This window comes from Chanos chanos, chromosome 14 (assembly GCF_902362185.1).
Source record: "Chanos chanos chromosome 14, fChaCha1.1, whole genome shotgun sequence".
NCBI classification, from domain to species: domain Eukaryota; kingdom Metazoa; phylum Chordata; class Actinopteri; order Gonorynchiformes; family Chanidae; genus Chanos; species Chanos chanos.
Genome location: NC_044508.1, coordinates 8326591 through 8354581, shown reverse-complemented (window position 1 = coordinate 8354581; position 27991 = coordinate 8326591). Strand labels below are relative to the sequence as shown.

General features: G+C 40.0%; 1 protein-coding gene across 2 annotated transcripts; it reads left to right on the top strand.

Moving 5' to 3' along the window:
• Nucleotides 1-279: 279 nt before the first annotated feature.
• loxl2b (lysyl oxidase-like 2b) lies at nt 280-24226 on the top strand. Of its 2 annotated transcripts, XM_030791213.1 has the most exons (15): nt 280-357; nt 2127-2491; nt 2825-3000; nt 10686-10897; nt 14798-15014; nt 15337-15348; nt 15910-16093; nt 17391-17548; nt 17770-17937; nt 20008-20173; nt 20303-20543; nt 21527-21642; nt 22070-22206; nt 22501-22612; nt 22791-24226. In XM_030791213.1, exons 2-15 carry the CDS (start codon nt 2143-2145, stop codon nt 22859-22861), a joined length of 2319 nt encoding a protein of 772 aa, XP_030647073.1. In that variant the 5' UTR covers nt 280-357; nt 2127-2142; the 3' UTR covers nt 22862-24226. The 2 variants fall into 2 exon arrangements, with proteins under 2 accessions (XP_030647073.1, XP_030647072.1); XM_030791212.1 differs by lacking the exon at nt 15337-15348.
• The last annotated feature ends 3765 nt before the right edge of the window (nt 24227-27991 follow it).

Sequence of the window (27991 nt, the reverse complement as noted above, 5' to 3'; positions counted from 1 at the left end):
CCCACCCAGTACACACCCAATCCAAACCCATGTAACTAAGATGATAACATTGATATCGCGATTGTAGCTTTTATTTGGTAATAAATTAATACATTTAATTAAAAAACGTACACAATGGTTACGAACTAGTTCATTCATATCAGAAATTGCAAGCTGGGTCCAGTTTTTGGACGAGCTGAACTCCAGAGCCGTCGTGGGCGTGAGGGGGCTGTCCCGCTAGGCGTGCCTTGGTCAGAGACTGCTTTAAGATGACGGAAGATAGCCAGTGAAAGTTTCAAGAAAAAGTTTGCAGATGCGGATTAGGTAACGGTGTCGCTATCGAATGAGTTCGTCACTTGCTCCCTAAATTCTAACAAAGTAAGTAGCTTTTGAAAAATGAAGGGTCATATAATCGCACTTTGTCAGTTTGTTTTTAAGATGTGCTTAAACTTTCTGGGGTCTTGGAATTTGTGCAGTAATCTTGTTGGTTGTTAGTTCGGTGCACTCTCGCATTTATACGAAACGATACGATGCTCCCACTGTCATTTGTGGGTCCCAATTGTCACCAGGCAAAGTAGTGATGGTTAGTGAACATCTGAAAGCAGTGAGCTAAGATTTGTGACATTATGGGCTAATACAAAGGGAATAGCGCAGTCATCAGGTCTAGGAAGAACGGTCATTTAGAAACGGGGAAAAGTTTTCAGCCATGACAATGGAAATCTGTCGGAAAAGAATACAGTGGGTTACGCGATGCTTCATTTAGCCTACACTTACCGCCAGCGTATCTACTATAACCTTCAAATCGTCTTAATTGTTTGGCAGATATATTATAAATTAAGAGCTTCGCTTGGAATGGTGGCACATAGTTTTCTGAGTTCCGACTATTCGCTTTACTCAAAGAATTTGACAACATACTGAGGCATTGTTAGTCACGTATACAGAAAAAAGGATCCAGCGCTGCTTTCTTCTTTGACTTGCTGACCCCTGTTCCCCAGCCGGATTCCCCTTCACGGCGGTCATTGGAAAGAATTCGTATGTTCTTGGGATGCAGGATTACAACCAGTTAACAGACAATGGCCTTTTCATCTGGAGGGACCATATGAGGCAGCAAATCTAACAGATTAGAGAGAGCAACATTCAAACTAACCGAAAATGTGACTATTGCTTTTCTCTTGAAGCTGCTCCGAGTTTGTACTCGTTAAATGCTCTTGCTGTGAGGGGGTGAAATGAATTCAGTTTGAGCTGCATTGGAGCATCAGACATGTAGCGTAGAGCATATATAAATTCACTCTGCCTTCTCCCCATCCCTTGAACGTCATTTTGTAACACAGATTCTGAAGCTTTTGTAAGAGCTGCCACGTTCTCCTTAGGCCAGGACGAGGTTACTGCTCTGGGAGATGGAAACTTACACTCATTCATTGTTGGCTGCTGCTTATGTCATGGTGTTGGAATCTTCAGTGGTTTCTTTTAAGTGATTTATTATATTAATTTATATCTTATGTAGCAGCTCACATGCTATATCTTCTCTGCACTCAGAGTTTAAGCTCACAATTTTTCTTTGCTTGAATTCTCCATAAATACTTGCCCATTGTCATAACACCTCTAGATCTGTGTGACCAGAACTACTGCTAAAGATCCAATAATCATCCATCTTTATGTACTATCTATATAAAAAAGTGCCTCAGTTTATGTCTTCAGTAAATGACCATTTGCATAAGATGACCACTGATGTGTCGTAACTACAGTTACAAATTGTTAATACATGTGCATATGCATTCATTTGGAAGTATCAATTTACCATTAATTTGGAAGTGTAATATTACAGTGCGTACTCAGGCCAGTGTCATTTTGTACTTTCATATATAGATGGAAAAGCACATCACTATATTTTGTGGATTATATTTGCCATCTAAGACCTGACTTTTACATTTTTTGCATTGCACAATTTCTAGACATTTGAAACTGTGAATATCTTTTTCCTTGTTTTTTTTTTTGTTTTTTGTTTTTTTGTTTTTTGTTTTTTTTTTTTTACATCCCCTCACACCAAAATGTAAACAACTCAAACATGTTGATTGATTTGCATGAACTATACCATATTTGAGCCATTTCAACATATGCTAATTTTCACCATTTCTCTCTGTTTAAAGGTCTATCACCACCATAATGACTGGATCTTGGTCTTTGCATTGTCACTTCATCGTGCTATTGTGTGGGTGGCAACTCATCCACGCCCAGTATGAGTCCTTGGGTTATCCTCAAAGTTACCTCCAGCCTGAGGAGGAACACTATTCTCCCCCCGAGCTGCCCCCGGACACGCCCAGAATTCAGTTGAGGTTGGCAGGCGAGAAACGAAAACACAATGAAGGAAGGGTAGAGGTCTATTATGATGGTGAATGGGGAACTGTTTGTGATGATGATTTCAACATCCATGCTGCCCAAGTGGTGTGCAGGGAGCTGGGTTACGTCGAAGCAATCTCCTGGTTCCCTTCATCCAAATATGGGAAAGGAGAAGGTAAATTCACATGGACCGGAGCTTTAAGGCCAAAGTCATGTTTTACTGATATATGATGATGTAATGATATATTGGCTTAAATGAGGCAAACGTAAGCTAAACACTCCCACTTCATCAGGTTCTGTACCTGTTATGTAAATCAATCATGAAGTCATTTCATTCAAATAATACATTCAGAGCCTTAGGTTTAACATCTTTCCTAATTATCTACAAAAATAAAAAAATAATTTTAGTAAGGGCCACATTGCATAGAAATTATGCAGATTTCATTGATGTTTTAACCAGTTAATTCCAGTATGGATTTGTAACAAGCTGTTTTCATGTGTTTTTCAGGTCGTATCTGGTTTGACAATGTCCATTGTACTGGCAAGGAGAAGTCACTGGCTCTATGTTCATCAAATGGCATTGGTGTCTCTGACTGCAAACACACTGAAGATGTTGGAGTGGTGTGCAGTGATAGACGTATCCCAGGCTTTAAGTTTATCAACACTCTCACCAACAACATAGATGTAAGTGTCTTAAAGAGACCTGTCTTTTGTCTAAACCAAGACTCATTTCTCAGCTCCCTCTGACAGCCTTGATTCTTCCATGTGTTGCTGTTGGCAAAGCCGTGTCGCTTTAAAAAGAGTAGAAGAACCTCCAGGGTACATTTTGTGTGTGTGTGGTTTTTTCCTCAGCCAAAAATTTTTGGACCCAAGTTGACAACAGTCATTTGTCTTGGTTTTTTATGTTTATCTTCATCTTTCAATACATTAATAAGCAAGAGAAATTTGTACTTTAACACACTGAACATAACCAGAATGGTGATGAGACAAGTGACGAACAGCTACTGTACATATCCCGCTCATCAGTGCTTCAGTATTTCTGCATTTTTTCACGCAAACTAAAGCGCTTTTCTTACTTTTTTTTCCCCCCCCCGAGTAGTTTCATCACACTTTATTTGCTGAAGAGCTTAGCAGAACTCATAAATTCATAATGATACCCAAAGGAGACTACAATTGTCCAAATGAAGAATGTCGTAACAAAGGATGTTTTCGAGAAAGAGCGGTAGCATTCCATTTTCATGATGGAACTTTGAGGAGAGCTTAGAAGGAGACATTTAGATCACGTGGCTCCCGCTCTATTCTTTGAAAACAGATTTTGATAACAGCTTAAGCCCAGAGATTCTGGGAGAGTGGGTGTTAGCAAGGAGGGGAAAATGAAATTGAGGGTAGCAAAATAACAGTAGGAGATTTTGAATCTTACGTCAAAGCTAAAAGAGCTTGTTAGTTCACATCAACTTGCTGTTATACCTCCCAGTCTAGTGTTTACCTCTGGTGAATCACTGTACCCGCTTTCAGTGTTTATGGACCCTGGATTTATGCACCTAGATTTCGTTTTGAATCCAAAGGATGCATTCTCCATCACCTAGCCTCACCCTAATTATTGAGTGAAGCTCAACTCTTAAACTGCGAAAAAGTCAAAGAATCTCAGTGCATTCTGTTTCGACAGTCTTGTAGGAAGGAAGACTGAACTTCCTGCCATATTTCCTGTATCACAGTAGCTACAAATTAACAGTGAATGAAGTGAATCAAAAGAAAACACGTTAGGTCATTTAAAAACAGACACTGGACAAGAAAATAGCTGTCTAAAGAATTCCTCACAAGACAGACTAGCTATATCTGATAGGATTAGAAAAAGAAGTGGGGGGTGGGGGGGGGGGGGCACCAAATTATATAAGAGGAGTAAGGGGAGGTCTAAAAATGCCTAGACGCCTTTTTCTTTTCCTAGTCTCCAGCTGAGTTCATCTGACAGAAAGCCCAACTCAGATTTTCCACCCCAAGATAAGCCACATACGGTCTGTGTAAATGGTGCTATAATACAGCAAGGTTCACCACAATGCCTGAATGTTCTCCTGCTCATCTGGGAATGCTCAGGGAATGTCTAGCTCACTGTACTGGGGATACTTGGGTAATGGGAGGAACAAGGGTTAGTTAGTGCATTAATCCACTTTAAATATTCATATTTCCATAATTCTCCGTATATATTTGATATGTTCAGTCATCCCAAATGGTTCTGGAATGCATAACTGGCATATTAAGAAATTTGCATCAGCTTCCAGTTAGTTTAGCATCTCCACTGAATTTCAGATAGTGTGGCAACATCTAATTTGAATAACTGGAATATCAGTTCAAGGAAACATTGGCCAGATACGCAGGCGCTTCCACGTTTGATGATAACAAGACTCCTTCTAGAACTCAAGATTCATCATATTACAATTAGTCACATTTGGGTTATTCAAGGGATGCTAAGAGGTTTTTTTTTTATGTGAGTTTTAGTTTCTTTTCTTTTCGTCCTCTGTTTCCTCAAAACTAAAGGATGGATCTTGTTTAACAAATAAATCTTTGTCTCAGAACAGTTCAGAGCAAAGTTCGTTTCAGAGGGTCAGGTTGCCATTGCAAAGCTTCACCTTGTTTAGGTTATGGGTTAAAACATATAAATTACATTCCAGGAATTTTCTGTAATTTTAAAAATTGCCTTATTTATAACCTGACATATTTAACTGATGAGAAAGTAGTGAGAATCATCTACCCTGGTCTGTACGCCCAAATATTTATCACGGCTGAAGCTGATGTTCTTGGGAAAAGAGAGAAATGTTTGTGAACAAAATATTTGTGTCTCTCTGCACACTCACTCACATGTGTCTAAGATCTTATATACAGCTGCAGTAATGGGTGTTGAAGCCTGCGTTCACAAAATGACTTGACTTAGGATTAAACCGAATGTGTGCAGGGGTTTTTTATGTTGTTATTTTTATTTCCCCCATTGCATCTGGTCTCTTTGGCCTGGTCCAAAGCTGCATATAAACAAAGAAGCTGGTTCCTCTCCTCTGGGATTGTTAAGTGAGATTTTTGGCAAAGCCATTTATCTTCTGCAGCTTCAGCAGTTGCACGTTAGCTTATGAAACACATGCTTTATGAATGTTTCTCTATTCCAGATTCTGTCCACTGAATCTGGCAGAAGTCACTTTAAACATTTTAAAGTCAGAGTGAATTTTGAATATTTTGTTAGCTGTTATATTGAAACACTTAGTCATGTAATGTTCCACTACTTATGTATGAATCTTATTCCTCTGCAGTTCCATGACTGGCACTCAGCAGTTCTTCTGAGGACTTCATCTGTCACAATCAATCTCTTTCTCTCTCTTTCTCTTTCTCTCTCTCTCTCTCACTTTCAAACTAAGGCACTCCCTCCAGGTTTTCCTGATATGGGGGTTAATAGGGGTCAGAATCCTTGTGAAACCTTCATAATTTACAGCAACAGGTTTGATGAACGTTTGCCATGCACTAAGAAAGGTCAATTACGGTTTACATTTTTCATAAATCTGCTCTCTCATATCGAGGTCTTATGTGAACATACCACACATTGAATGTTGAGTAACTGCTCCCTCTCCTTGTGACTTGAGCGGTATCAAATTTCCACTGAGCTGAATTTGTACCAAAGCTAAATGTGTTTCACGTGCTGCCAAGGAGTTACTTCAACACTGGCAACTGTGCTGGAGTTAGTCGCCTCTGGGCATGACATTCTCGAACTTTACCCCCGTCAAAATGTTAGCCTTTAACGAACTATAGACCTGATCAGTTACAACTGAAGCAGAAACATGTGGCTGGCAGAGTCCAGCCCCAAAGTAAAGGAATGTTTTACATAAACTGTTTGTGGAAGAGGCTATAATGTGTTGGCTTTCATCATTGTGTCATAAAATTAATGATTTGTTTTACTTTATTTTTTACTCCCCTGAATTCAGTTATAAAAATTTTTGTCTTTTTTTTTCATCAGTGAAGAACAATTTGGTCCCAGACAGTTGCTTACTGTACTTTTTTATTACTTTTTAATTACGTTTCATTACGTTGAAAGCAGGGTTGAGAAATGAATAAGCTTAAACTCGAAGCTAGCAGAATGTACCAGAACTACTTTAAACACCAATTCGGGAAGGGAGAGACCCACGAATTTATGTTGTGGTTCCCTGGCTAACCATTACCCCAACGATACTGGTTTTGTCTGGCTCTAGCACAAGAGAATACTTACTGTTGGTTGCAGCACCGCCAGTGATAGTTCCTCCACTAATTTAAGTGCTTTGTTAAAAGATTGCAGCTCTAAACAGCCCCGCCCACAGTCGCTCAGTCAACACATACCTGATATGTTCAGTAAAACGAGGGCAAGGATTAGAAAATTTTATCCAGCGGCTAAGGATTCCATATCTCGTTGCACGATAACAAGAAAAGGACAAGCTACGCTTTGGGCTGCTGTCATGTGAGAGTGTGTGTTTTCATAGTGTGTGATGTTAAAGAAAAAAAAAAAACTTGTTCGACTTTTCTTTTTAATTTGCTGAGTGTAACACACGTTCTCAAATTTTGGTGTGCTGAGTGCCAGTTTGAGTTTCTGTCAGGTCCATATGCACGTCTGATACAATTTGCTTGTTCTGGAACTAGTTCCAAATTGGATAGAGTTTGTAGGGATTTTTGTTGGATTAACGTTTCAACTGGATGAAAAAGTCCTTATACAAAAAGACTCTTATATAAACACACAGTAATTTGATCAAATACATTTCTGACAAACAAATGCACTGTGTTTTTTGGCATATTGTAATTTCATAATTGTGTTATGTTAGAAATATATTTTCAAAAATTTGAAATGTATCAGCTATTAAACTGAAGTTGAATACCATAGAGGGAATGAAAACATCTATCTGTGTACTGTTATTAATCAAACCTTCCAAAAAGGCGATATGGAAATATGAAGTTTGGCATTTCTCAAGCTGTTTTCATAATGTGCCTTTTGTCCACCGACCATAACACTTGTTTATTGTTTATTGCCAAGTGCTTGTGGATCCTAAATTGGCTTCCATTTTAAGTGTCCTGTTATAACTTTAGATGACAATCGCAAACAAGCACACAATTATATTCAGAGATTTTCCTCTCTTGTTCCCTTTCCCTTGCTGTTGGAATGATCATCAGTTCACCAGCTGCGGTTTTGAACTCTTCTGGAGTTTTGCAAGGGCTGTGAGAACTTTGTTTGGAACGAGTAAATGGTCTTTCTGTCCTCAGACCCAAATTGTTGAAGAAAAATTGTGGTGCATGTGCATTTGTAGAATGTCTCTGTTTTTTTTTCCTTCTTCTTCTTCTTCTTCTTCTTCTTCTTCTTCTTCTTCTTCTTCTTCTTCTTCCTGCACTTCTTTTCTTTCTTCAACAGTGTAATACATTCAACAGTGTAATATGAGTATCAGTTCACCATTTGTGCCTCTGACTCCTTCTGGAATTGTATAAGCAGTAGGAGGGTTTCTCTTTGAAAGAAGAACTGGTGAGTCTCCTGTGAGACTCCATGGAAAGACATGCCCTTACAAATCTCTATTCCAGCTGCAGTTCCTTCCTCTCCATGCTGCAGAAAACCCCTTGTCTCGCCAGCAATGTTGGAAACAAGGCACACATGTTAGAGTAATCTTTTTGTGTCAGTAAATAACACCTTAATCAACCTGGGCTTTTCTAGTTCTTCTCTGTTTTAAAACAGAAACATGTGGCCTGAACACGACCTTCAAAGATGTAGAGATTTTCATGTAAAATACCAAGGAGAATAGGCAAGGAGACATTTTGTAAATGCTCTCAATGCTTGTGAATGAGGATCCCTTCACAATGTCTTCTTACCACGTTGAAGGAGCAACTCCTAACCCCCTACTACTCCCACACATACCCTGTCTCACCTAGTCTTTCAGAATCTTTCTTATCGGTATGATTGACTGTGTGTGTGGGTGGGTAGTGGGGGGGGGGGGGTTCTATACGTGTGTGTTCACGTTCATACAACTCACCTGTGGCAACCAACAGCTGATGTAGGACGTGTCTGGAGGCAGATTCCAGGGATCTGTTAGCAAACCATTTTATTACACCGGAGAGTTTTGTCATATGCTGCTTCTTATTCGGTCCATGTTAGGTCAAGCTCCGTGTCACATTTATACCGGGATTACATAAGCATTGCTTTTGAACTTTCCAGTAGCCTTTAATTTGTTGTTGTTCTTGTTGCTTCTGTGTTTATTTGTCAGAGTAAATACTTTGTCCATGATGGTATGTCATGATCTATAGTGTTGGAACTCAAATCAGTACATTTTGAGCATTTTACAGCATTTTAAACTGGATGTATATTCATTGCAGGGGTGGCTTGGATTATGAGGCCAGACTTTATGGGGACACAAAGGAGAACGTTTGTTTGGTTGCATGCCATCTCACTAAACCGCTACATTATGTTTACTTTACTTGGCCACATAGCCAGATTTAACTTTGGACAAGTTTGTCATTGTCCACACTGATCCAGAATTCTGTCTGGAAGTTTGGAATGACCCTTACTTATCAAATAGTTTCCGCTCATTATCCCTCAGTAGTCATGACGACCAATGTCACGAATCATTTAGGCTACTGTTTATCATTTTCTTTGCTTGAGTAACTGCTATATATGTTTATATAAATCAGCCCACAATGTGGTAAAGTATTTGAAATCTTCTTTTGGACATTCCTCTTCTTTGACTGTATGTTTCTGTGATAATATGCAGCAGCATTTTAAAATCAGCTGGAAGTTATTCAAAAACAGATCCATGTTTAATAAGAGGATCAGCCATACTTCAGCATTTCATGTCATTTATGCAAGGTCTTGGTCTTTTTTTTTTGTTTTTTTCTTCTTTCGGCCTCCACTTGATGCTGAACTCTATTATGAGGGAGGCTCATACCCTCCACAAACTCCTCATTTGGTCAGGTAATTAGTGTGGTGGAGGAAGGAGCACAGGAAAGAGCATACTCGTTCACGAATGGCCTGTGGTACCATCTGTGAATTCCTTTGAGCTGATGCCATTCAGGAAATGGGCTGTTTTAATTCTGAGGTTGCTCTCTCAGTGAGGAGAAAGACTAGGCATTGGAGGATGGTAGAGGGTAGAAGTTCAGCTGAGCTAAGCAGTTTTTTGTACCTAGACTTCTCAGCCCAGATCCTCGGCATCGTGTAACACTGGAATGCACATTTAGCCAGAGGGAGAGAGCTGTGGGTTGTTCCTTTGCAATTACATCATCGTTTTTCATAAGCTTCCATAACCCTCTTAAAATGTCAGAAAGAGCTAAAGATATGGTATATGTTTCTCTGGCTTCACAGCCTTGGTTTTTGTCATAATGATAGCTATTTTCAGTCAGCAAGTAGTCTTCTAATACTAGGAAATAATTAGAGTTTAATGTCTCTCCACAGCAAGTCTCAAGGTTCATCATTGCTGCTCCATAATAGGTTGCACATGATGATTTCAAGTAAGGTCTCGCCGCTGAGACGTTGTACTTTGGAGCCTTGGGGTTTTTTTTTTTTTTGGTTTTTTTTTTAAAGTGGCATCAACAATTACCATATTTGTCTGGTTCACTTAGCAGCTGCTGTGTGTAGAAACCGTGTAAAACTCCGGATCAGTCAGCGTTGTTTTGTGTTCTTCAGGGCATGACAAATGCTTAAACCACACCCATCCTCTATCATCTGTCTCTTAACTGAGTGGATTTTTAAAAGTGAATCTACGTCTGGCAATGTGTGATATCAGACTAATGTCTCTCCCACTTTTTCATACGCATCAGTTGGCTGGAAGGAGACGGTATTGTCTCCATTGGTGTGAGGTCTAGCCTGCTCTCAAATTCAAAGGAAAGCTGTTTCTGGTACTTTGCCCAAAGGAGAGCGGTTGTAGCTCCTGATTAGGTTTGTTTTTAATTAGGTGTTATGGACTGTAAAACGTATCAAGGAAACTGGCGTGTTTTACAGCATCTGTGATCACGTTTCCTGTTAAGACTTAAACACAGGGTTATGTAATCTGAGCGTAATGACAAACACAGATGTATCCACAGGAGTGGATAGAGTGTAGCCTGTCATGAGAGGTCACTTAAATCGCAAGTGAAAAGAGTTAAAGGTAAAAACACAGGGCTTCCATTTTTTTGACAGAGAAAAGTAAAGCAGCATCGCTTATCGTTTTTGGAGAAGGTTAACGGTTCACAATATCTCATTTTGTGAAACGCTGCATTTAAATGCGTCAGTCCAATTAATATTCCTTCATCTTCTGAATAACAAAGGTTCGCGCTATACGCAATTATGTTCTATCAGTCAAGATTAAACGATTACAGCGGATTTGACCAAAACTGAGTTCTCGCTTTCCTGTGTACAGAGTTTGAACATTCACGTTGAAGACGTGCGAATCCGAGCAATTCTGTCTTCCTACCGCAAACGCGTCCCGGTGACAGAGGGCTACGTGGAGGTGAAGGATGGAGGCAGTTGGATGCAGATCTGTGATGAGGAGTGGTCTCAAATGAACAGCCGCGTAATCTGTGGTATGTTCGGCTTTCCCAGCGAGAAGAGATACAACACAAGAGTCTACAAGTAAGTATGGGTGTCCTACTGTTTTTTGGTTTTTTTTTTGTCAGACGCCTTCATAATATTTAGTGATTTTTAACGGCTAGTTTTATGGCTTACGTCGACTATGATCTTACACTGATTGCTTGCTCTGCTTTGGTTGACGCAGCGTGTAAAAATATATCCAGCTGCATGTAAGAGGTTTAGTATCCTGGTTTAATCCAAACCTGAAATTATAATACTGGAGAGTTTATCCAAGGTGAACTCCCACAGGCGAGAAGAACTGATTCCCTAAACCAGCCTACCAGACATAAACATGCAGACATCAGAAACCATTTACTCTAGTCCGAGGGGCAAAAGCTGAGCGCCGGTTCCATAATGGAAAAAAAGAAAAAAACACATGTTAGTTTTCCATTAGTGCTGCCTCAAGAGTCCAGGTGACATTATGTGTCCAGAGCTCAGACTTAAAATGACATAAAAATACCTGTCGTTCACTGACATGTGTTATTCAACTCAGGGTTTTTTGTTTTGTTTTGTTTTGTTTTTTTGGGGGGGGTTTTTGTTGGTTACGCCTGGATTCACGTCATGAAATCTTCAGAACATTCTTATCAGTGTTTGAAAGACTGAGATTTATGTTCAACTCTTCTGTTCCTCTCTCTTTTATCTACAAATCAAGAACATTCCAAGAAGTGATAGTAATAATCTTCTATTTGAGGGGAACCTTTAAATCTTTAGAAATACTTCCATTTACATGCGGAAACCTGCACTGGAGTGAAGCCTGGTAGTGATGAATCAAATGACAAATTGTACACTTGAGGGGAAAAAAAAAATTAAAAGCAAATATACTGTCCTCCAGTAGTCAGACATTCCACTTGGAGGCTGGATCTGCAGGATGCAATCCTAGGCTACGTGCTTTCTTGCACAACTTTAAACCCACATGAAATGTTTCGTAAACTGGCGCACCATTTTGGTGGGGAACCAAGCCAAAGTCTCCAGGCTAAACTTTTAAACATTTTAGAAGTGGGCTTCAGCTCAAGTTCCTCCTACCATCCGATGGTGAACATTTGATTAAAAGGTATAGGATTACCCTGTATTTAAATATATTTATTTTTATTTAGTTTTTTTAAAAAATTCTTTTTGGGGGATTTGCATTTAACTCAAATACAAACGGGGGAAGGCATGAAAGACACAAACAACAAGATAACTCAGACCAAAGGGTCAGACAGACATCCTTTTAGATGCATAAGCAAATACAAAATCTTCAAAAAGACAAAGGAGTTACATATATTCCGACACCAGGAATGACCTCAAAGTAATATATCCATCTGAGTGAAAATATTCTTTACATAAGAAATATCCCTGAATTCCAGGACATGACCATAGACAGTTAGTTTAAGTCCCTACATGAATTTCAAGCACATGGAAGACAAGCTGAAGTCAAGCCTATGGCTATGACATGGGGAGATACATACTCCTTGTAAAATTTCTATTGCAAACTGATATATTTTTTGCATTCAGCCAAACGTCCTTCTACATCTCCTCACTCATGTCCGTCCCCAGCTTGTCTGAGTTCAAACTTTGAGTACTTACAGCTGAGGAGTTGTTGTAGCACTTATAAAGGTTACTGGCAGAGTTAGCCCCCTTTTTTTTTTCCTTTTTTTTAGGGAAGAGCCTACTTTCAGTTTGGAATATGTCATTGTTAGTGAATCTAGTTGTTTTCTTGTTGATATAACTCTGACCTGGAGAGGCCTAAAAAAAAAAAAAGTAATAATAATAAAAACTCTGGGGTAAATGAAATTTCTCCTTTGGCTGTTCAAAGCACATTAGAGTTGGACCATCAAATAAATTAACCAATCTGTGAATCCCATTGGCCTTGCACATTCCAGACTCTCCGTCTGATAGGCCGGTAGGGAACCAGACTGAACTGCACTGCACCACCCTCCAGGCCACGAGTGTGCTCTCTGTGGCTGGCTTATGGCAAGACTAACAGATTGTTTTCATATCTTTAATAAATAAAAGATTTCATAGAGGGGATACATACTTAACCAATTTGATGAAGCATCATCCCTAATCCAGTCTGCCACGAAGCAGAAGTATGCACTCGACTGGTAATATTTAATGTCTGATACACCCACACCATCATCAGCAGTGGTTAACTGCAGCACTGCTATCCGAAGGCCAGGCCTCCATATGAGAGAGCAAAACCAGTCATTCAGATTTTTCAACACTTTGTGAGAGAATAAGACAAGGATCATCTGAATCAGGTGTAATAATTTAGGATTTAGGGTGTCTTTTCTAATTGTACAGGTAGCGGTGGGAAGTTAGCTGCATGGTGTGATGACCCCATCCCCCCCCCCCCCCCCCGGTCTGAAAATATCTTTTTAAAATACATCGTAAAGCACTGCAATGTGAGAACAGTCTATAGTGGAAACATATAGTGATGATCCTGGTGTCATTGGCCTTGATCCGTGCACAGCTTTTCAGAATGCCACCAAGCACAAATGGTCTATTTCAGCACGAAAACCACAGCTGGATTAAGATATTCCTGCAAATGCAGTGGTTAAGTTCAAGTTCCCAATTGTTTTATTAAAGTTCATAATTGATAAATGTTGCTTTAACAGCTTCAAGATATAGCCTAACAGGCTTCATAGTCTACTGTATATAGGCCCACTGTGGTTCGTGATTCATTTTCATGAATAAAAATGTTTCAAAAACACCCCCCCCCCTCGGAATTTTTCACAAATCACACCCTGGTTAGCTGCATATAGTTGGTCAAAATGAGGAGTAATATGTTTACCCAGATATACAAAGCCAGAGAGCAACCCATGAAAAGGGAACAAGTTAGCTGGGCTTGCAGTACACATGAGATCACCTACAGCCCAGGCCTCAGACGGATACAGTTATTTTGTGCCTCACTCTTTTCCATGGATTAAAGATCGCCCCTGATTGTCTCTGCCAAGGGCTGATTGGCTAGCACAAATAATAATGAAGATAAGGGACAGCCCCATGCTTTGTACCTCTATCCATACTGAAATATTCTGATTTAAGGCCACTAATCACTGCGGCTGTCAAAGGAACTGCTATAAAGAACAGTTGCCCATTTTATAAACTTATTACCCAGACTGAAGCTGCTTGATGCATGAAACAGGTAGGATCACTCTTCCTGTAGATTATTTAAGTTTTGTTGTTCCCAGAAACAAGAAAAACAGCACACTGACATTTTTTCCCCTCCAGTATTTTATGGCTTGCTGTGTACGATGAAATGTTTCTCGGGTATAAAATTATTCCACAGCTGTTGTTTAAATCAAAATGAAGGGGACAGATATTTGTTTCTGTCCTCAAATCCCTTTATGAATCCTTAAGCATTTTGTTTTTGACATGGGTTTGGAGTCGATTCCGACCAGAGATATTCTTCCTCGTTCCTTTTTTTGCTGTTGAAATGAAAAGCAAATGCTGTGTGGAGTTCCTGAGTTCCTGCCCCCTTTGCCTCAGTTGCCATCTTCGGCATGACATCATCACGATAGTACAACACGCCATGTCTGGCCATCCCATGATTCTTTCAGTATAAAAGAATAAGACCAAATTCTGCCTCTGCAGTTTTGAAACAACTGAAGTTTGCAGTCATCCAAAAGCCAGTGGAAATGAGTGCAACTCATCGAAATAGCCCCCGCTGCCTGAAAGTGTTTTAATGGGAGATTTGAAAGCTACACATCTAGGCTGCATAGTTTCCTCACAGCAGTGTCAGTCAGAAGAGGCAGTGAAATTTTAAACCTATAAAACCAGTGAAATAAACTGTGACGTAAGTATAAGTTAATGAGGGAAGCTTTGCACACTGTAATAACCAGCAGGGTAAATAAATTACTCATCTGACTCTCTCTCGCTCTCTCTCCCTCTCTCTTTCTCTCTCTCTTTCTCTCTCTCTCTCAGAATGTTTGCTAGAAGGCGGAGGCACGCATACTGGGGATACTCAGTGAACTGCACTGGCAATGAGGCCCATCTGTCCAGCTGCAAGCTGGGCCATCCCGTCTCTCTGAAAACCAACCAGACTTGTGGCCAGGGCACCCCTGTCGTGGTCAGCTGTGTCCCTGGGCGTGCCTTTGCACCCACACCAATGGCTGGCTATAGAAAAGCTTTCAGACAAGAGGTATGAGGCTTTTCATTTTACCCCAAAGACATATGACCTTAATACCATATTAAATGAAAAATATTAGGGGTAGCTCAAGCCATCAAATTCACTCTGGAATGCATGTATGGTATGCAACGCCCGATTTGATTTTTAATTTCTCTGCATGTCATAAAGACCAAGTTTTGTACCCTTAAGCTCTTTTATCAGTAAAGAGCTGCTGTTAATATCAGGCATTTATGAAGAAAAAAAACATATTTGTCGCTCTTGGTTGAAGTCGTAGCGTGATGATAGGAATTTTCCCTTTCCAGTGACCTCACTTTCTGTGAATCACATGTTCCAGCAATCTGAGCCTGTGTGCTCACTGTCACGTTCCACTCTAAACAGGAGCATAGACATGGAAGGAGGACACCCTGAGGTCCTCTAAGTAAACCCTGCCCTTCCAGCTGAACTGTTTCATCCTTTTTTTTTTCTTTTTTTTTTTCAGTAGCACTGAACGTTTTTTTTATACCTATGTAAGGTCCCTTGAAAGTCTCCCTTAAAAGATGAATGTCTCAAAATATCGTGATGATAATAATACAGTTATTTGGTTACTGTTTAAGTAGTTTCACAAATTTTACAGTCAGTGAGTTTATGTATTTTTGCTTTTCTGCTGGGGCTCATGGTGAACAAGACCTCAGTGAACTAATTCAGTGAACAAGACCTCACCTCGTAATATCAAAAAGACATATGTCTTAAAACAATTGTGATGCTATATCTCTGGATAAGGTGTAGCACCACTCATGGTTTGCAATAACCATTCTAAGACAACTCCATGGGTATTTGTTACTTTCTGACCTATAATGCACAACGTTGTTTATTTCTCTGGTATCAGAAAAGTTGGCGTACTGATCTCCTGTCGGCTTAATTTCCATAGCAACCACTTGTGCGTCTGCGGGGCGGCGCAGTTGTGGGGGAAGGTCGCGTGGAGGTTCTGAAGAATGGGGAGTGGGGAACAATCTGTGATGATAACTGGAACCTTGTGGCCGCCACCGTGGTTTGTCGAGAGCTTGGCTTCGGAACTGCCAAAGAGTCCCTTTCTGGTGGACAGCTCGGACAAGGTAAGGTCAGGTGCATTCACGTAGACCGGGGTTTTCAATGCCAAGACATTTAATGTACTAATCTTCTTTTTAAAAAAAAAAAAAAAATCCTGGCAGTTTCTTGAAATGCTATATCATATCTAAAACTTCTGATGTGGAATCTGTCAGTGGTATTTCTATAACTTTGACAAGATCAACACAGTTTATATGACAAACAGAACTGAGGCAGTTTTTTAAGTGCACATATCCCCCTGTTTGAGAGAACACTTTTACTTTCCGGCTCCGTGTCTTATGTAGGTCCAAGACACATCCTCTCGCAAACCGAAGTTTATCGCTGTGAGATTTCGTGTTTCCCTGCAGGGTTCTGCAATTTCAGGGCAGACTGATTCCTTTACAGCTGCTTGCTGGAGACCAATCGACCCACTTCGTCACTCATATAAGTGTCAGTTACACTTACATGCCTTAAAACAATGACATCATGGTTTGCCTGGTTCTTAACAAGAGCTGAGAGAAAAAAAAAAACTGTCCTCATAAAACACCAAAATAACTCAGTCCCCCAGAGCAACTGATTGTTGTTTGACAAAATATGTATGTCCTTGCTCACCTTTCTCTCTTTCCTTTTAACGTTCACGGTTAGCGTAATGGAGATTGAGACTTTAAAAAAGCATAATAGTACACTGGACTTGGAAACAGGAGGCCTCAAGATTTATGGTCTCCAACTGGACGGTTATCATTTTCTCAAACTCAGTGTTAGAAAAAATTATATACCTGTCTGACAAATTTCAGTACGGGAAAGATCTTTTTGGTCACTGGTAACTTGGCAAGAAAACTTGCAGTTTCAAGTTAGAACAGTCGGTTGCACATGAGTTGCCATTTTTAAAGACAATCGTTTTAATAAAAAAAAAAAAAAAATCAACTGTTGTCTAAATAGCAAAATATACTACTAAGAAGGTATCCTCCACTAGCATTGCTCTGAATCCAAAGCTATTGCACTATCTTTCTCCTTGAGGAATGTTATCCACAGATTTCTGACTTGTAGTGCCATTAAATGCTTGCATTGACTCAGTAATAGACACTATCCCACTTCTCACACCAAAATCACAACTTTAAATCAAAGTACCTTGATCTTCCACACAAACACAGGGCTCTAGCTGATCTTCTCATGACAGAATTATATTTGAATTCGAGTCAGACCATAGTTTTGAACCTAGGGTTGACACACCACCAAGCACCTTTAAGTTAAATTTTAAATCAGGCAACGTCAAAGTGTTCCTCTTATATCTGTTTGTGTGTGTATCTATGTGGCTGTGTGTGACAGGCATGGGCCCGGTTCACATGAATGAGGTAGAGTGTTCCGGATTTGAGAAGTCCATCACAGAGTGTCGGTTTAACATGGACTCAGAGTCGTTGGGCTGCAGCCATGAGGAGGACGCGGGTGTGAGGTGCAACGTTCCAGCCATGGGTTTCCAACAGAGGGTAAGTGAATCAAACTGACCAGAACCTCCACAATTATCACCCTGCCGAAGAATGCAGCTTTGGTGCTCAGTGACCTCTGTCTCAACCTACATGCTTGAGATCTTCCCAAAGTCTTCCACCTGCACCAGTGTCAAGCCAGCAGATTACGCTAATGCGCTGATTGTCGCGGGTGATCGTCCGTGATGAGGGTGGATGAGGATTCCCATATGTTTGCGTTTTAGCTGCGTTTGAGCGGAGGCCGTAACCCATATGAAGGGAGGGTTGAGATGCTGGTGGAGAGGAACGGCTCACTGGTGTGGGGAACAGTGTGTGGGGAAGGCTGGGGAACCATGGAGGCGATGGTGGTCTGCAGACAGCTGGGGCTCGGCTTCGCAAGCCATGCCTTCCAGGTACGTGTCTTTAATTACTCACTCTAATCACTCATGCCTCAAGTATCAGAGACTGAATATTACATGGCGATAATAAAGGCAGATTAAATTAACCCTTTCATCTTGGTGTAAATGTAGTGTAAGCTCTGCATTGCGGATTCTGTACAATGTCATTTTTTTGTGCTGCCATGTTGTACAATATGGCAGTTTTTGCACTAACTTGTAATTACGGTCTGTATGAAACTCAACCAAAAGAATTAGAAGATTGTGTTTAGTTGATGTGATGCCACTGGTTTTCAGAAAAAGAAACCATTTCGAAATGCAAGTGTAGGCGGATACGTGGTAAAGCAATTACAGGTCAGGATTGACAGCTATGTATATGGAACAAGACCAACCTCAGAACGAGGGGGTACAAGTTCTTGTAATAGTAAGTGAAATTGTAGATGTTTTCTGAAATTTCCTGTTATACATGCCCAAGGTATTATTTCCTCTTTCACATGATTTTTGAATACGAAACAGGTCAACAGCTGTGGAAGTACCCTTATGAGATAAATATTTGGCAGAAAAAAGGAGATTTCACTCGAAAGAATCTCAGTGGTCAGCACTGTTGCCTCACAGCAAGAAGGTCCTGGGTTCGAGCCCCAGCCGTCCCAGGTCCTTTCTGTGTGGAGTTTGCATGTTCTCCCCGTGTTTGCGTGGGTTGCTGCCGGGTGCTCCGGTTTCCTCCCACCATCAAAGATAATGTACGTTAGGGTTAATACTCCTGTCAGTGCCCTCAACCAAGGCACGGGCAAAAGAACTGGAGTTGGTCCCCGGGCGCTGCAGCTGCCCACTGCTCCTAGTGTGTGTGTGCTCACTGCCCCTAGTGTGTGTCTGCTCACTGCTCCTAGTGGTTCTGCTCACTGCTCCTAGTGTGTGTGTGTATATTCACTGCTGTGTGTATAGGATGGGTCAGATGCAGAGGATGAATTTCCCCACAGGGGTCAGTAAAGCAGTACCTCTGGTCATCTGTGTGGGACGATAGTGCTCATTTCATTTAATTTGTATCATAAAGGATTTAACATTTACACATAAGTAACTGAGGTTTTCTATATTGAGGTATGTTGTTGGAAAGAATTAGCACTTTATAGAAAACTTCTGTTTTCCACAAGTCAGCTCACTTAATGGAAGCTGTCTGACAGTTACGAGTTGTCTGTTTGTGGTTGCCATGAAAACCAATACCCTCTTCTGTTTCTGCAGCTATTATTACTTAAACAAGTCCACCTGGGTAATATTTAAGAGCAAAAAGTCTCCTGTTTCAAAGAAAAAATTATATACTAAATCAGGTAAATTTTAAGTGTGTGCTGTTATGACAGAGATAGGAATGACTGCTACGGTCAAGGTATGGAAAATGTCTTTAAACCTTTAAACTTTTTTGTTTAAAGATTTATGAGTGGAAATTGTGTAGAGACATTAAGTACTGTTGACCTTCTGTTTGCTTGGAGACTCAAGGATAGATTTTCTGGATAAGTCAGTCGTTTTAGATAATGTAATAAAGTGCTAACAATTCTTTACATTAAGGATGTCTTACTGTGGTTTATTGGTGGGGTTATTATAAATGCTTGGCATATGGGCGCATGTTTATCTCAAAAGATAATTTTTCAGTATTTTGTTTTTAACTCGGGATCCTTTTCAACTATATTACAGTGGTTATCATTTAAGGAAGTGCCAAAGAAAAGACTTTAAACTGCTGTTTAAAGGCACTATTGTACCAGGTAAACAACAATGAGGATTTTGGGGGAAAAAGAGATGTTTAATGCCCCCCTGTGGTCATTGCTTAGGCCTACAACAGTCTTTTGTTTAAGCTCTTGCTTTACTCCTCCGTCATCCAATACACTATCTATATTTGGATGAATTCCAAATTCCAAGACATTAATTCTTCTTCTAAAGGAGCTTAGGCAAGAACATATTATCAGCGTTTTACAGATTTCATCAGAAGTTGTAACCTGATATCCTTTCGCAGTCTGTGTCAATAGCTTATTCATTTTGTATTTACGTGATCCTGAAAACACTATATCGATGGCTTAACGATGTTTCACGCTCGCTTTGTAGGAGACGTGGTACTGGCCTGGGGATGTTAATGCTAATGCTGTTGTGATGAGCGGGGTTCGATGCGCGGGAACAGAGATGTCCCTAGCACACTGTCTGCATCACGGAGCTCACATCAGCTGTGCCAAAGGAGGAGGACGCTTCGCTGCTGGAGTCTCCTGTTCAGAGAGTAAGAGAGAAGAAATGTTAGAAAGAACGATGCCTATTTCAAAGGAATGCGCCTAAATTCAGCTTGCTGTTTTCAGTAGCCTAACTTCCTGCTTGTGACATGCGTGTGTGTGTGTCTGTGTGTGCTCAGCGGCCCCCGACTTGGTGCTAAACCCCCAGGTGGTCGAGGAAACCACCTACCTCGAGGACCGTCCCATGTTCATGCTTCAGTGTGCGTACGAGGAGAACTGTCTAGCCTCCGCCGCTAGCCAGACGCCGGCAAACTCTTACCGACGTCTGCTCCGCTTCTCCTCCCAGATCCACAACAATGGCCAGTCTGACTTCCGTCCCAAAGCCAGCCGCGAATCGTGGGTCTGGCATGATTGCCACAGGCAAGTGCTGTAAATTTGAGTCACTTAGATGAGTTTTCAAATTTTAGGCCGCACATTATACACGGTGTCTGTCCCCTACAATGACAGTTACAATGGCTTTGGGAAACTGAATCACTTCTCTTTAAGAGTGCTCCAGAGATTCTAGTAGCCTGATCGTAAATTTGTGGTGTCAAACGCTATTCACTTAAGACCAAGTTAAAATGGCTCTTTGAGACAATGCTTTAATGAACTCTATTGTCTTTAGTTGGATGTTGTGATAAAAAGACTAAAAAAAAAAAATGAGAGAATCCCACACTGTGGAATTCTCCAGAAAACGTACTCTTGATGTGCAGTCATCAGTGTTATGACCCAAAGAGATCATGGTTCACTGACAGGTAAAGAAGAAACTAGATATTTTGCATAAGATCACGTTGATCAACACTGAGGCAGAACAGGGTTCAACTCATTTTTTGGAATAGCAACCCATTACTTCAGTTTTTAAGAGTTCATTTGTCAGCCTATGCCACAGCAAAGTAGGCTGTTTATACTCAGTTTAGACTAAACTTTGGAGAACTTCTAATCATTTTTGCCCTGAAATAGTGTTTTTTTTTTTTCGATAGCAACATTTTTCATTTTGCTGTTTCTGCCCTCTAATTGACTGGGCTGCAGGCTTTGCTTTGAGCCAGTAATAGTCCAGAATTGGACTATCATGACTGCAGTAACAGAAAAAGTATACTGCACTGGCAAAGACTCACACAGAGCAAATGCTCCCAAACACCCGCAGCAGAGCCTAAGAACAGGCTACACACTGTGACCCTTGTACTCTTCATTCAAACATCAGAGGTGGACAAGCCGATGGGTTTGAAGTGTAATTTTAAAGAAAGCATTTCAGTTTTGGGAGCTCTTTTTGCCTAAGTATGACTCAGAGACCAAATGAAGTTCATAATTTGGTGTGTACACAGTAAACTGGTAATGAGTGGATGCTTGTTTCTCACCGTCTGCAGACACTATCACAGTATGGAAGTATTCACACACTATGACCTGCTCAGTCCAAATGGCACCAAGGTTGCTGAAGGACACAAAGCCAGCTTCTGTCTTGAGGACTCTGAGTGTGATGAAGGTGAGAGGTTTGGTGTGTGCGTAGGTGTGTGTGTGTTCCTTATTACCCAGCAGGCCAATGCAAAGAACTCAAACCCTATTTGTGTTTGCATACATATTTGTATTTATGCTTGTTTGTGTGTGCATGTACGTGCATGTGTGAGTGTAATCATGTGTGTATTTTGTTCAGTTTGTCCAAAATAAACACTTATACATATGTATGAGTGTGTGTTCACACATTTCTTCCCACTGAGAAAACATCAACAGCTTCAACAAATGATTTGAGATTTTTTTTCACAATTGCAGTAATTGCCTCATATAGCACTTGTGAGCTTTCAATGAACAATTAACGAGTGAACTTAACTGCCTGCTTCTTCCTAGACGTGATGAATTATTCAAAAAGTGCAATTCCAGCAGCATCTTTGTCTGATATGCTATTTGTTCAACAGGCATTGAAAAGAGGTATGAGTGTGCCAATTTCGGCGAGCAGGGGATCACAGTGGGATGCTGGGACACATACAGGCACGACATTGACTGTCAGTGGGTGGACATCACAGACATCAAACCCGGAGACTACATGTTCCAGGTGACCCTACCTCATTGACTTCCACTTTTGATTTCAGCCTTCTGTGTTTCCTTCCTGAACATCTGTGAAAAGCGAAAAAAAAAAGAAAAGAAAAGAAAAGTAAATAACAGTTAAGTCAACGCCCAAAATTGTTTCCTTCTTTTTCGTCTGCTCCGTCTACGATGTTGCAGCTGTTGCAGACGTACCGAAACTCTTTACAGAGGAAGTATGTTTGTTTTTTGTAAAACGAGGAGTTAAGTTGCAAAGTTGCTGTCATTGACTCGTGTACTCACCTGCTTGTACCATCTTCTTCAGATCGTCATTAACCCTAACTATGAGGTGGCAGAATCGGATTACACTAATAACATTGTGAAGTGTCGGTGTCGATACGATGGCCATCGTATTTGGATGTATAACTGCCATATAGGTGAGATACACCTTCTGCTTCAAATATTGAATATACAGACATAGGTTTTGTTGTTGAATCATTTTTGTGCATGTCTGAGCAGTATAGCTTAAAATGCATTGTTTCTGTGGTTTCATTTCATTCCATTTCTTCAATAATGTAACCAATCATTTATAACCATATTTCCTTTGTTTTGAAGGAGGTTCGGTCAGTACAGAGACTGAAGATACTTTCCCAGGACTTGTGAGTAATCAGGTTATCCACAGATAAAGGGGCAATGGAAGAGTGACCTTTTCTTCGCAGTGACCCTGAAGGGCACTGTCTCTCAAAGCCCCAAACCACTAGAACTCTAAAGGCCATCCAAACACCAATCTCAACCAACACCCTCTTCAAGACCAGGTCCAAGAAGGACCTGCCTCCAGTCATAAAGATAATGTTTCGGTTGTCTTCATCTTCTCCATGGTACAAGCTTCAAGAGCTGAAAAACTCCTCAACATTGTTTTCTTCCAGCAGACGTAACATCTGAAAAAAAAGAAGCATATTTTATAGAATTTGCCTGCTCAGAAACAGCGGCCTGATCTACATTTTAACCAGGCAAACAGCGGCTAACTTTTGCTAACATGCGCTAATGGTTCTCTGTTAGCTTGTTGTTGTTTTTTTATCACAGATTATTGCTAGCATTCAAAAATGATCAAACAGTTGTGCACAGCAAAAGGACTGGGCCAGAGCTAGCGTGTGGGCCAAGAGGAACCTTAACAGTTCCAGCAATGCTGTTTTTAAGTTCACAGCTCCTCTCTACCAGTGATAGCGAGTCCTGTTTGAATAATTCAGTGGTGACTGCTGAAAGCCGATATACTTCACCATGAACATTTACATATTTGAAGAAATGTCTTCTGAAACAGCTCCCTGGCTCTTATGAAGACACTATGGGGTACTTGTGTAACCTCCTGTTTGCTCTGAGCCAGTTCACTACAGCTGTGCTAGCATGACATGCTACAAGATATAAACTAACTGGGCATTCTGTGGAGTGTGCATTCTGTGAAGTGAACACAATTCCGGTTTAAAAGGGAATTCTGATGCACTTTCGATCTTGACGATAACATGCTTTTGGTCATTTGAGTGAGTTTATGTATCTTGAGAGAGTCTTGTAAATACTCCCAAATGAAAAAGGTCAACATTCAACAGCTGAAAGTTGTCCTGCTGATGGCAGTATTCAGAACTGATTTTGAGTAAGTATACCATAGGAATATGCTTTTTTTTCCTTATAAAATCAATATGAGTCTCGTTCACAACACTCTTCTTGTATCACTTACAGTGTTGTTAGTTTCATGCCTGTATTTTGGTGTATCAAAAATAAATTGCTCTTCCATTAGTCGTAGTGTTAATTGTTCTGTTAAAAAAAAGCGTATTAAAACCAAATTCAGTTTTGTATAGGATGGAATGTTTAGACTAGTCTTTTAAAATGCACACCCGGCCTGTACAACTGAGGCTGTTTTATTAAGCATTGCTTGTCTTTCGTACAGTTAACCAGTAACTTATTGTAAAAGTCAGGGATTTCATTGAGAGTTTCTTGCTTCATCTTTTTCACTCTGTTTTTGTTCTTTTTTCTGTGTGGAATGTCATTTCAGTATATCTTTGTACTTTAAATGGTGCTACCCTATTTGTATCCTCTGTTTTTTGAGGGTACATGTCAACAGCTGATTGGCTGTTCTATATATATATATATAAGCTTACTTGAACAGAGTGTAAAAATCCATACTATGCCTTTTTACATTTTTTTTCTACTGTAATAAACTGATGCATTATGTAATGGGCAATTTTTGATGTTTTAATTCTTTAAATATTTCTTTTAATTTATTATTTAGTCACAACTGCTACTCTGTACTGCTTGAGAGGGCAAAAATACAAACTGTCATTTTGCTTTGGTGAAACATGGCTTTTGGCAAACACCTTGCCCCCTTATTGGTGTCCAGCTTTATACTGATACAGAATCACTTTCTCTTGAAGCATAGATTATGGACTTGAAGTTACGTTGAAAGACTAGGCTTACTAACTTTTATGACTAATAACTCAGTAGTCTTTTCAAAGCAAATTGTAGTCAAATTACCAAAGATTCACTGCCTGACTGTGCAGCTTCAAAACCCTTTAGAATGATTATTTCAATTGTTGTTCTCAGTTCATAGTTTATATTCATTATGTATTTAATACATTTTACTTAAAAGTGCATTATTGACATTCAAAGGGCCACACTTTTTTTACTAAATGTTACACTTTCATATGCAGCACAGAAAATAAAACTTGACACATTTTGTACAAAGAGAAATAGGAGGTAAGACTGACAATACATGATGCATCCACGAGGGGGCGCATTTGTAACAAAGTTTGTTACTGTAAGGTGATGAGACACACACACACAAAGAAAAAGAGAATGTGAGGGGGGGGGGGGGGGGGGGGGGGACTCTTTCTTTTAGTAGGGCTTTGGTCCAGATCACTTCTTTCTATAGGCAACTGCTTTACCATAGCAGTTTACATTCCACCTCTGTAAATGTATATGAGAAGAAGTGCTGGACAGGAATTTCATATGTGAAGATTGATATTATCATGCACTTTACACTCTAAAACATACAGCAGCTTAGTAAGCAGGTGTATGTTCTTCAAATGATTAATTGAATGTGTCATTCTATTTATAAACGCCACATTCAAAGAACGATTGGTTTCAGTGTCATGTCAGCAATGTTTTACAAATTCAGACAACGACCGGTTAACTTTTTCAGCAATTAGTTTCCTAATTATGAATAATGTTGTGTTGTAGCAAGAATTATGATGGAAACTTTATCAACAATATTGGATTTCATTCCCTGTTTGAACATTCCCCAGTTTACTGAGGATTTGACTGCTTTTGGCAATTGGCTGTGTAGTTCTATCTAAAATCTGGGAAGAAAACTACTCTCTCTTTGCCAGTTTTTTTTTTTTTTTTTTTTTGTATGAATATTTGAGATGTTTGAGGTGCACGTTGAGTGACTGTGAAATTGAGCAGATATTGGTCTGGTCTGAACCTGTGTTATTTATGACAAGTGAATCAAAGACCACTGCGCCCGGGCCAATGAAGGATTAATCACAAAGGCAAATGTCAAGGTCTGGGTTTTGCCCCGATGGCACTGATACAGTGATTTAATAATGCTTTACTTAACTATCAAATATGAACCAAGATTTCCATAATTAAAGTGAGATCAGTGTTTCCAATTTTTATTTTCCCCAAAGTTGTGCGTTGGCCCCATGCAACAGGCATTTATTAGCTTTGGCTGCTTTTACACAATTGCCTTTGAATTTGAGTCATTTTTAAATAAGCATCAACATGCTTGTTAACTCTGATTTATTTATTTATTTATTTATTTCTTTGATATGGCACGGAGAAGCGTGTCTGTGAACCGTCACAAGCTGAATATTTTGCAAAATTTTTGTCATTTCTGCTCAGCCAAATTACAGAATATAATTCGGAGAGGGAGAACTCACCACCTAATTTTACAGCCTGTGTTCATGAACAAAATGTCTAAATCTATTCCCAGAACTGTAAAGTCTCAAAAAGCAGGGAAAGAGATCCTGTAAGTAATTTAAATGCTTGTGTAGTGTGATCATTACTTTTCTTTCAAACTTAGCCTCAGATTGGATGGAGGTGCCGGTAGACTAAATTCAAAGTAAATAAAATAGGACAAACAAAGTTATTTATTAATGGTTTTGGTTAAGTAGGTTGTTAGAGTTTGAAGAATGCTGCTGTTCTGACAAAGTTGAAGTGGCCTTTTTCTCCTGCTTACACAGAAAATCAAAGAGCCAGGGTAAATTAGAACCAGTCATCAGTCCCTGCAGGCCAAAACTGTGTGAAGGGCCTTAAGAGTTAGAAGGGAGAGTGTGTCTGGATGGCGTCACACACTGAAGTCTCTGGTGAGAGAGAGAGAGAGAGAGCAAAATTTGTTTGAATGTGAAATATTAAAATTGAAAATCAAACAGTTATTTAATTTCAGTAAACATGAGTGGATTGAATTTTTCTAAGTTAGAGAAGAATACTGATAAACAAAGAATGAAAGAGGTAGACAGACAGAGAGAGAGGGAGATAGAGAGAGAGTAAGAGTGAGAGAGAGACAGAAAGAGAGAGAGAGACCAAGAGAGAGAAAGAGAGAGAGAGAGTAAGAGTGAGAGAGAGAGACAGAGAGAGTGAGTACTGGGGATCTGTAAACTGTAAAGCAGCCAGATCTCTTCTTTGACTTCTGAACGAGATCCAAGTTACGGTTCTCAGTGCCTTAGGAATTTCACAACAAGATCTTAGATCTGACGTCCTCGGCGTTCTCTTCTTTGTTATTCTCCTTAAAGTTCTGGAATCAGAATGACTGGATTCAAATCTCACCTCTTTATCTTGCCATCTTTCCATTACTTTGGATGCTGCAGTTGATTATTCCTGAATCTGAGATGGCAGATTTTTTTTTTTCCTTTGTTTTTCTCCGAATTTGCAATTCCAGTAACATGGATTTAATGTGCCAAGAATACGGAGGTACATTAAGGACTGATGAAAATCAATCAGGAATTAGATTTGGAGATCAAATAACTGAATATATTTCTGTCTTGTCCGTGTAGTCTTTTCTAAACATGATACAGTCGAAATAACAGGTCCTACACTCTAATGCAACCATGAAAAAAGACCACCCACTTGAGTGGAAGAAGTCTCCGACCGTGACTCTATCTGCTTGGTAAGCTGGTCTGTTAATATGGCATAAGTCTAGCATTCATTCATCCACGCAATCATTCATTCCCTTTTGTTGTTCAAAAGAACACAGACCTTCAGTGAACTGCAGTTCAAAGCTTGGATTCTTTCCAAAGTCTGCTTAGAACAAACTTTGAGTCTTCTTCATGAAAGCTCAATAAAAATGCAAGACTCTCTTAAGTCTGCCATGCAACATCCTTAAAGGAAAGTTACACTAGTAGCCAAACAGGGATAAACCATATAACTGTATGATCTGTGATGCAGTCATACATTGGGAGAACTTGCAGTAGCCAGTTTAGAGATATGTGAGACATGATAAATATAGGCTCAACATCGGGTAATTCATTAGCATTGCCTTTTTTTTGTGCTACTTCTAATTTCCAAGCTGTCTCTCATCCATGATTTGACTTTCTCCACAAATGTCCCCATAGTGGATCGCGAAATGGATGTGTCCGGTTTGGTTTTGACGTGCATCCTGAATATCATCAGAATAGCATTGGAAATTTTAAAAACTGTGTCCTCCACGCTGTTTAGGCACCACATTTCACAGAGCTGTCTGATAAGCAGATGTTCACCAAGTATCATGCCACGTTCTCAGTTGAGGAGACAAAAGAAACAAGCAATTTGAGGCAGTTGAAAGGTCGACA

Coding starts and splice junctions, on each gene's coding strand:
- loxl2b (XM_030791213.1), top strand. CDS start 2,143: ATGACTGGATCTTGGTCTTTGCATTGTCACTTCATCGTGCTATTGTGT. Junction 20,544..21,526: donor GTCTGGCATGATTGCCACAG/GCAAGTGCTGTA, acceptor CACCGTCTGCAG/ACACTATCACAGTATGGAAG. Junction 22,613..22,790: donor GATGTATAACTGCCATATAG/GTGAGATACACC, acceptor TTTGTTTTGAAG/GAGGTTCGGTCAGTACAGAG.